The 11,001-nt window shown below is 32.1% G+C and overlaps 1 protein-coding gene across 12 annotated transcripts in view; it reads left to right on the top strand.

Annotated features, from left to right (window-relative positions):
* Positions 1-11,001, top strand: part of LOC139484867 (exocyst complex component 1-like) — a 103,673-nt gene that overhangs the window by 176 nt on the left and 92,496 nt on the right. For 10 of the 12 annotated variants that reach the window (XR_011655180.1, XR_011655179.1, XM_071268877.1 and 7 more), the window contains exons 2-5: positions 5,067-5,201; positions 5,865-5,998; positions 6,426-6,521; positions 7,538-7,601. Coding sequence is in view for 10 of the 12 variants with exons in the window: in XM_071268877.1 (XP_071124978.1) it covers positions 5,067-5,201; positions 5,865-5,998; positions 6,426-6,521; positions 7,538-7,601 (429 nt within the window). In the remaining 2 variants the exon portion in view is untranslated. Of the gene's footprint in view, positions 1-20; positions 270-5,066; positions 5,202-5,864; positions 5,999-6,425; positions 6,522-7,537; positions 7,602-11,001 lie in introns of those variants that run through there. The other 2 variants (XM_071268883.1, XM_071268880.1) reach the window with 2 other exon arrangements.

The raw sequence follows: 11,001 nt of genomic DNA, 5'->3' as shown, positions 1-11,001 counted from the left end.
TTAAGTAATTAAAAAAAACTGAAGTGGGAGGATGAAGTTTCTGCAGTTTGTTTATCAGTTTATGCTAAGACTTAGGATGATACACATTTAGTTAACTGGTATCAAGTCTTTTTTCTCCAAAAAGCCAGTACCTCCTAGCGTTCGCACCACACAAGTTTGACTCCTGAGTTTATGCACTCTTTGATTCGTTCCTGAAGGTGGCAGTTCCTGCTGGGTCATAAATACGTGGTCTTCACCCCACAGAAGCAACTCCTGATCAGGTTTTAGAAGTAAACTTATCACTTTCAAATATAAATAATTCCATTAGATATATGTTTCATTATAATACTTTATTATGATTGGCTAACTGGACATCACATGTTATTCCTTTAGCAATTGCATTGCTCAATAAAACTTTTCAGTCATGATAACACTGGTCCCACAATAAAGTGCACAGGTGAATTAAATAATAAATTATAAAATTCGTGTTTTCATGATCATAGCTAAAAAATGTAATTATAAGTATTGAATGCTTCTTTTTGTAACTTCATAGGGTTGTAAAAGCGTTGACCGTGCGCACATTTTTAGAATGAAGGGCTTTAGCGCTTCAAACAAAATGTACTTCGGTCAACGCTTTTACACCCCAATGAAGCTACAAAAAGAAGCATTGAATTCTTAAATAATAAAACGGTCTTAAAGAAATAAATGAACATTCATCAAATACATAAATTATAACTAAACATTGTTAAACATGTTAAAACAGCAACATAGTATTTGAGCATGTTTGAATAAAAATAAACAAAAAAAAAAACCCATTTAATGATAAATAATTGATCTGTCCAAACAAGGATTAGTGTTACTGTTACTTATACTATACAAATCCTTGATTGAAATTTAGGGGAATAACAAGGTTGCATTCTTTACATTTTGTTGTTCAAATTAATTAATGTTTAAAGATGTATCCTCGTCTCATGGGTTTTAGTGTTATTCAGAATGCATTATGACGTCACAATTTCCATTGAAAAAAGCATGCATGATACAAATTCATATTATTACACGAAAACATATGATCTACCATGCTAACCATACACATAATTTGATAATTCCGCCAAAGTGGTAACTTTGCCTGTCTGATAACTCTGCCCTTTCACCTCAGTGTGAAAACAATTCTTCTGCTATATTATTTCAATGAGTGTTTTGGGAATTTAAAGGTTCACGTTTGTGACTTTTTGTAAATAGTATAATAATTGCTAGCACATAACAGAAAAAAAAACAAGTTAGTAATCATTGTGCATGTTGTGTATAATTTTATAACAAAAATCTCTGTACTAAAGTAAAAGTGTGTGGATTTTCTACAAAAATCTTAGTTTTGATTTCTGCAAAATCCAAATTTCCTTCAAATGCAATGAAATGATAATTAAGGTAGATAGGGTGTCTTCCTCCATCTTGGATTTTGAAATACTAGAAAACAAGGTCTAGATCTTTGATGAAATGTTCAAATTTTTATAGTAGTAGGTAATTCATGTGTAAGAATTTTCATTATAATATAAAAAATGCCATGTTTGATCATATTTATGATTGTATTTTACAAAAATAAGAATTCTTTTGTTTGATTCATTTTTTTCCAACTTTGTCAAATAAGGGGAGGCAACTCAAATGCAAGGGCAGATAATTCAGATAGTGTTACTTTTACAATAGAATGTGTTAGGAATTTACCCATTTTTACATGTAGCAAGAAAACGAGTCTGGTGACCCCATTTTTTCTTTTTCTTATCTGAAAGCATAATATCGAAGCTATCTTCTCATATTTTATCTCAAAATTCTATGGTGTGGTTTGCGTTTTATGGCGGAAAAATGGGTTTTCCATGCATAATCTATACAAAATCTTGACAATTTTGAACAACCTGTAGCTTGAAAATAAGTCCGGTGACCCATTCTTTTTATTAATGTTTTTATACAAGCAGGATATGAACTACATTTTGGCAAATTATTAAAAGATTCTATGGATTATAATTTAGACACCCCATCTACCTTAATGATGTTTTCCATGAAGTTTCCCTTTAATATATACAAAATGGTCTCTCTTTTATTCATAATCTTTGCTTGATTGATACTATTGCAGTTAAAATTTATAATTCACATGGCTACAGAAGGGGTCACAACCTTAAGAAATATATTGACTTTGAAATAAAATTGTGCTATATTAAATTCCCTATCTAATGCACAGACTTTGAACCCATTTACAATTTCAAGGATGATGGTCAACAGTCAGGGGACTTACTGAAATAAGTGATTTTTAAATCACTTATTTGAGAAGCAAATTCGAGGTTTTGTCACAAATTGGGATTTTGTAGTTTTTTCAAAATTTTAAACACATAGGTTTAAATAATATCTTTTAATTATTAAAATTAAAAAATAGGAACTTTTGGCTTCTTTTAAGTAGCAAGGTTTATGCCTTTGATGCTATCATTTAGCTGAAAATTCTATTTTAGTTGAAAAAATGCTATAATAATGGCTTTATATAATGAACTGATACTTTCTTAAAAGATTTTTCACAGCAGTGGGAGTATTTTTCCAGTGAAGTTCAAGGTTTCATCTTTCAGATTATGTAATAAAATTCTACTGTTCGCGATAAAAATATCACTGTTCGGGGGGTGTTGAAATTAGTAGGGGTTATTACAAGAATGATACTTAAAGAAGTGATTTTTGGGAAGGAAATTGAGGTCTGGTACTTAAACAAGTGATTTTTATGTCATTATCCTAGATTCAGTACAAGGTCATCACCTGAAATGACCTGGTCATCCTAGACAACACAGATGCTGGTTCTGATAAGTTTAGAAACATAATTAGTCCCTGGATCATTAGTATTTTACATTTAAAGCTACAATAAAATTAAATCACTTCTTCTAGTGATTAATTTGTACTACTTAAATAGGTGATTATTAAAGAAAGACAACTCTAACTTCCAACCTTTATGGAAATAATGTTACTTAAATCAGTGATTTAGAAAATCACTTGTTTAAGTAAGTCCCCTGACTGGTCAAAGTAGCATGTACACGGTTAGGTGTGTGGTTTCACATTTTTGGCCCCTGTGGATTTTTTTAAATATGAAAGTTATATTGAAATAGAATTTGTCTTGAAACAACTGAGTACCAATTTAGCCATCAACAAGTTTTTGAACAATTTTACCAAAAAATGGAAGGAAAGACATGATTTTTATTTGATTTCTTGAAAGACATATGCAAACAGTTTCAGAATAGGTATGATCACTCCAAGGGATTGAAATTCTACTTTTGGCTAATTTTGGTGATATATATATGTGACATTTTTACCCCCTTTTTTGCAATATCTTATGGCAAATAAAGGCAGGTTGTTGCCATGGATACACCAAAACTGACAACTAACAGGCATTTTCTCCAAAACACATGACACAATTCACAAGTACAATAAACTGTTACCAGAATCAGTATTACTATAGTACAGAGTTGGGTGAATTAAACTTAAGACGGCCATTTCTTAAATGTTTTGGTTCAACAGTTTTGATCAGGAAAACTAAAATGAGGGTAAACATGTTAAAGCGGATAACCATTGTGTCCAAATCTTAACTAGAAGATTGGTTCTGACAAGTCTAAACAAAAAGTATGTGTGTTTACTGTACCCTTACCTACCCTAATTTTTATTCCCTACCCTACATATATTCTTTTTTTACCATTTTTTATTAAGCACTGTCATGACTGTTAAAGTAACACTGCTATTCTCATAGACTCAATGTTAAATTTGTTAATTAAAGATGAAAAAATTCCCTACCTATCTACCAGGCGACTTGGGCGAAGAAGTCGCCTTCCTGACCGTCACTTCGCTTTTCCCGACCCCCAAAAGCGAAAACAAGTCGCCCTGTTCTTGACGATAGTCGCTTTCAGTCGCTTCCGTCATCGGACATTTTCAATTTTTACCAAGTTGATGAAACATCAATTTTTTATTGATAATTAAAGAAATTCAGACATAAACGATTCATTATCTTTAGAAAAGAGGTTGAAGCATTGTCTTCGTAGTGTGTAGCAGGTTATTTGATAAAAATACAACTTTTTATCACTTCGTGCATTTCTGCAAGTTCCGGTGCTTGTTACTCGAAAACGTACATCAACCTCAAATTCGGCGGCAACATAAGTTTGTTACTTCATTTAAACGTGATAAAAGTTGCCTCCAGTAAATTTTTAATCCATTTATTGCATTAAAAACGTCATGTTCCTTTCCAAATAACTTGTCAAACATCGTTTATTTTTGTAAATTTTCTTGCATTCGTCCGCCATTGACCGATTTCTAAACTCCGGATCTGAACCGGACCAGCTATGACCGAAATCCGTACTTTTACAATAATTACTACGGACGCACGAATGGAACAGCTGACAGAAGAATATTGATCCCAAAGGGAAAAATTACGCATTCCACACGCATTAAGAGACTTTTGGTAACATCTAATTGATTGGTGTATATAATTCCCTATATTTTTTATGGATTGTTTCAAACTATTGATTAAAGTTGCTTAACTCTGAGACTATTATACTAATATCAATATATTCTGGCCCAGCTTAATAACTTTTATATTTTTTTTATGAGAAACACTGAATGTCATACACAAGATAATTTTTAATTAAATTATAATTGATGTATTATAATTTCTTTACATTTTTTAAAATAATTTTTTTTTTTTTAGTGCTAGTTATTTAGTTGGTAGTTTCTCACAAGAACCTTAGTAAAACTTAAACGACTTTTAATTTCAAATGTTACTTTAATTGTAATTTTTTTACTCAGATATGAATTGAACAATATAAAAAGAACATTATTTACATATGGCCCTTTATACTATTGTAAAATCCAAACATTGTATCGCACCGCGCGAATGAGCACTTCTCTTTCAAATCTCACCACTTCTCCCTATCAGTTTCAAAAAGAGAAGTCACTTCTCCCTATAATTCTGAAGTAGTGTGAGCCCTGTACCTACCCTATTTTTTGTCAGCATGTAACAGTAAACAAACATACTATTTTGTTTGGCCTAAACTATAGAGTGAAATGTTTGTCTTTTTCAGATACGACAGAAATGACAGCTATAAAACATACATTACATAGGGACGTCTTTCTACCTAATGATGAACAACTGGTGGCATTTGTTCATGTCACAAAAGTGGGACGGAAAAAGAAAAATAGTTTTCTTTGTGCTGTTTGTAAGTAAAAGAATTAAGATATATACATGTATTCATAATGTTTTGTTTATATTACAGTCATGACCATGGGCTGCAAGAACCTAGATATTTTGAGCGAAAAAGTATTTTGCTGCACATTCATTTAAAAGGAAATTTTTATATTGTATATCATATGCAGGATCAGCAAAGTTCGACAAATTCCAAAAGAATGAATTTTAAATTTTGCTCTATGGGAGAGTTTACTTTATTATGATGTGACAAGACTGTAAATTCACCTGGTTTGTTGAAGAGATATGGAAAAAATGTTTGTTGTGTTTGTATTTTGAGCCAACTTAGAATTAGGACAATCATAGCTTATGGTTAACTTAAAAGTAGTGATCAATATAAAGACTCATTGAATTTACTTTAATGTTTTGATAAAGTCATACAAGTTCAGAAAATCACCAATTCTTTCAGTTTTTGTTTTGTGAAAAAGCACATTTTAAAATTTGAAAAGTATAATTATCATATATCAAACTTCAGAAATGGAAAGTTTACACAGAAAATTCAACAGAAAAAATGCATTTTTCTAAGTTTTATTTTATCATTTACATGCATGTACCCATAAATTTGGAAAAATTAGTGGGTACAGAATTAAGTCATTTTGATTAGAAGTATTGAGTTGTACTGTTTGGTTTATTTCAGTATCAACAGATATTACCCCTGTACAGCCAAGAGTATACCAAGTGAAGAAGGCTGACAAAGGGGAGTCATATAAGAAAAAGTTGTCATGGTTACTGAGAGAACTAAGAACTGTTGATGGGAAAAGTACAAATAAGGTGAGTATAGTAATTATATGTACATATAAAAAAGATGTGGTATGATTGCCAGTGAGACAACTCTTCACAAGAGACCAAATGACACAGAAATGAACAACTATATGGCACTGTACAGCCTTTAACAATGAGCAAAACCAATACTGCTTAAAACTTGCTTTAAAATGCTGTATAATGATATTTGATTTGATGACAAAAAAAAAGACAAAACACTTCATTTTCAGAAATATTAAGTGTAACATTCAGTTCTTTAAAAAAAATGTTGATTTGTATTAAATTGAAACTATTCAGAACAATGTCCTATGTTTGTTTTTTGTTGCCTAAGGAAAAGAATTTTAAACTTCACAATGCCATTTTTAAAAGTTATTGAAAATTGTTATATCTTTTATGGAATCAAGTGTAATAAATATTTTACTGTTTATCTTTGCAGGAAACAGCAGAATTCGACCTCCATTTTGAGAAAATATTTAAATGGAGTGCCAGTAGTCTAGCAGAGAAAGAATCTTTTCTTTCCACTCTCTGGAAGGTACATTTACTTATATGTATAGTACCACTATTTAAACAAAAATAGTACATAGATACATACTAAAACTGCTATCACATCAATTGAGTCTATTTTCACATTGAATCTCAAAATCAGTGTTCACAGTAGAGTGGGGTGCTCATTTTCGCCACACCTTTCCATGTTTTTTACAGTTAATGTTCAGGTTATATGTTTTGAAGTATACTGATATTTATATATGAAAATAACTTCAAATGCAAAATATTCTTAACCTTCAAAAGGTGTTTGTTTGAAAATAATCATCTGAAAAATTAGATTAAATGTTGTTTGAAATTTTCTGATGTTTTGTCAATGGGGGACACATATTCACCATTTTTACACATCTATTTAAAACCAAATAACTGCAGCTCTAAAAAATATTTATCAAACCAATTTCATTATAGATGAATAGAAGACATTTCAAATGTGTAAAGAACTGAAATTTAGGACAATCATTCAAAGAAGTAGATAGAAATACTTCTTTGAAATCTTGTTTTTCATTCCGGAAATTTGTTGAAAATCGTTGTTCGTTTTTCAGTCCTTTGCAATAAGTGCCTCAATTTTGTATCAGTTTTAAAAATAATCATATTTGTTATAAAAATATAATTTACCAGCATTTTTCTTCCATTTCAGCCATCCTTCGAAGTTTTTACACCTCAAATCATGAAACGGCAAACTTGTGTCCCCAGTGAATATGTGCGCCCCACTCTAACATCTTTCAGTTTTAAATTATTAATTTTAAAACATTGAAATTTTGCTTATATTGTGAATAGCTAGTTCTGGTAATCTGTATATGAAAACATTGTTAAAACGTATGTTTCAGTAAAGGCATTAATAATACAAATTTTAAAAATGCTTTAACACTTCATTTGAACATTGTACAAAAATTATAACAAGACACATAAAAAGTCACATTTCAGTTAGTTTTATCAAGTTCATACATAATGAAAGATGATATTGTACTTTAACAAATGATTAATTTCACACTACTTTCTTTCTAGTTAAGCCAGAGATACTTAATACAAAAGGCAGACTTTGTTAATGTACCAAGACATTTACTACAAGGTAAAGAACATTGTTCTGTAATGACCATCATGAGGGAGCTGTAATTCAGATAGCTAAAATTATGGATATAGGACACTAATTTTCCATTATTTCATCAGTTGATCTCATATTTTCAGTGTTATTTCTTTATTTAATCTTTTATTTCCTATAACACATACAATTATTCAATCAAATTTTTATTCGATAAAGAGCAAAAACTTTCTTTGTTTTAAATCTGACACCTTGGGGTCTTTCCCTCTAGATCTTAAGAATTAACCATGACGTCATCAAAAAAGAATGTCCAGAATTGTTAATGTTTGTTGCCAAAAAATAGTATATAATAATATGAGTAAAAAAAACAATACAATCATAAAAACCATCACATACATTTCTTCTCCTAATTAATGACATATAATACAGTTTCAGGGAAGGTCATGACATTGACAATGTACAATATTTTTTTTGGACCACAAACTGCGATGTTTTGGGAAAAACATGCATCTTTCAGACTGATTTTAGTCATTAGCATGTAAACGAGTGCGTGCTCCCCTCTTTGTTAAATTGGATCGAACTTCATTTTGTATTAAGAAGATGTTTTGTGCCTTTTTAGCTCACCTGGCCCGAAGGGCCAAGTGAGCTTTTCCCATCACTTTGCGTCCGTCGTCCGTCGTCCGTCGTCTGTCGTCCGTCGTCCGGCGTCGTTAACTTTTACAAAAATCTTCTCCTCTGAAACTACTGGGCCAAATTGAACCAAACTTGGCCACAATCATCATTGGGGTATCTAGTTTAAAAAATGTGTGGCGTGACCCGGTCAACCAACCAAGATGGCCGCCATGGCTAAAAATAGAACATAGGGGTAAAATGCAGTTTTTGGCTTATAACTCAAAAACCAAAGCATTTAGAGGAAATCTGACATGGGGTAAATATGTTTATCAGGTCAAGATCTATCTGCCCTGAAATTTTCAGATGAATCGGTCAACCCGTTGTTGGGTTGCTGCCCCTGAATTGGTCATTTTGAGGAAATTTTGCTGTTTTTGGTTATTATCTTGAATATTATTATAGATAGAGATAAATTGTAAACAGCAATAATGTTCGGCAAAGTTAGATTTACAAATAAGTCAACATGACCGAAATGGTCAGTTGACCCCTTTAGGAGTTATTGCCCTTTATAGTCAATTTTTAACCATTTTTCATAAATATAAGTAATCTTTTACAAAAATCTTCTCCTCTGAAACTACTGGGCCAAATTAATCCAAACTTGGCCACAATCATCTTTGGGGTATTTAGTTTTAAAAATGTGTGACGTGACCCGGTCAACCAACCAAGATGGCCGCCACGGCTAAAAATAGAACATAGGGGTAAAATGCAGTTTTTGGCTTATAACTCAAAAACCAAAACATTTAGAGGAAATCTGACGGAGTAAAAATGTTTATCAGGTCAAGATCTATCTGCCCTGAAATTTTCAGATGAATCGGTCAACCTGTTGTTGGGTTGCTGCCCCTGAATTGGTAATTTTGAGGAAATTTTGCTGTTTTTGGTTATTATCTTGAATATTATCATAGATAGAGATAAACTGTAAACAGCAATAATGTTCATCAAAGTATGATTTACAAATAAGTCAACATGACCGAAATGGTCAGTTGACCCCTTTAGGAGTTATTGCCCTTTATAGTCAATTTTTAACCATTTTTCGTAAATCTTAGTTATCTTTTACAAAAATCTTCTCCTCTGAAACTAATGGGCCAAATTAATTCAAACTTGGCCACAATCATCTTTGGGGTATCTAGTTTAAAAAATGTGTGGCGTGACCCAGTCAACCAACCAAGATGGCCGCCACGGCTAAAAATAGAACATAGGGGTAAAATGCAGTTTTTGGCTTATAACTCAAAAACCAAAGCATTTAGAGGAAATCTGATGGAGGTAAAAATGTTTATCAGGTCAAGATCTATCTGCCCTGAAATTTTCAGATGAATCGGTCAACCTGTTGTTGGGTTGCTGCCCCTGAATTGGTAATTTTGAGGAAATTTTTGCCGTTTTTGGTTATTATCTTGAATATTATTATAGATAGAGATAAACTGTAAACAGGAATAATGTTCAGCAAAGATAGATTTACAAATAAGTCAACATGACCGAAATGGTCAGTTGACCCCTTTAGGAGTTATTGCCCTTTATAGTCAATTTTTAACCATTTTTCGTAAATCTTAGTTATCTTTTACAAAAATCTTCTCCTCTGAAACTAATGGGCCAAATTAATTCAAACTTGGCCACAATCATCTTTGGGGTATCTAGTTTAAAAAATGTGTGGCGTGACCCAGTCAACCAACCAAGATGGCCGCCACGGCTAAAAATAGAACATAGGGGTAAAATGCAGTTTTTGGCTTATAACTCAAAAACCAAAGCATTTAGAGGAAATCTGATGGAGGTAAAAATGTTTATCAGGTCAAGATCTATCTGCCCTGAAATTTTCAGATGAATCGGTCAACCTGTTGTTGGGTTGCTGCCCCTGAATTGGTAATTTTGAGGAAATTTTTGCCGTTTTTGGTTATTATCTTGAATATTATTATAGATAGAGATAAACTGTAAACAGGAATAATGTTCAGCAAAGATAGATTTACAAATAAGTCAACATGACCGAAATGGTCAGTTGACCCCTTAAGGAGTTATTGCCCTTTATAGTCAATTTTTAACCATTTTTCGTAAATCTAAGTAATCTTTTACAAAAATCTTCTCCTCTGAAACTAATGGGCCAAATTAATCCAAAGTTGGCCACAATCATCTTTGGGGTATCTAGTTTAAAAAATGTGTGGCGTGACCCGGTCAACCAACCAAGATGGCCGCCACGGCTAAAAATAGAACATAGGGGTAAAATGCAGTTTTTGGCTGATAACTCAAAAACCAAAACATTTAGAGGAAATCTGACATGAAGTAAAAATGTTTATCAGGTCAAGATCTATCTGCCCTGAAATTTTCAGATGAATCGGTCAACCTGTTGTTGGGTTGCTGCCCCTGAATTGGTAATTTTGAGGAAATTTTGCTGTTTTTGGTTATTATCTTGAATATTATTATAGATAGAGATAAACTGTAAACAGCAATAATGTTCATCAAAGTAAGATTTACAAATAAGTCAACATGACCGAAATGGTCAGTTGACCCCTTTAGGAGTTATTGCCCTTTATAGTCAATTTTTAACCATTTTTCGTAAATCTTAGTTATCTTTTACAAAAATCTTCTCCTCTGAAACTACTGGGCCAAATTAATTCAAACTTGGCCACAATCATCTTTGAGGTACCTTGTTTGAAAAATGTGTCCGATGACCTGGCCATCCAACCAAGATGGCCACCACGGCTAAAAATAGAACAGGGGTAAAATGTAGTTTTTTGCTTATAACTCTGAAACCCAAATCATTTAGAGGAAATCTGAC

Source organism: Mytilus edulis, chromosome 8 (genome assembly GCF_963676685.1).
Source record: "Mytilus edulis chromosome 8, xbMytEdul2.2, whole genome shotgun sequence".
In the NCBI taxonomy this organism is placed as follows: domain Eukaryota; kingdom Metazoa; phylum Mollusca; class Bivalvia; order Mytilida; family Mytilidae; genus Mytilus; species Mytilus edulis.
The sequence above is the reverse complement of the archived record's forward strand: the minus strand, read 5'-3'. Positions and strand labels throughout refer to the sequence as shown.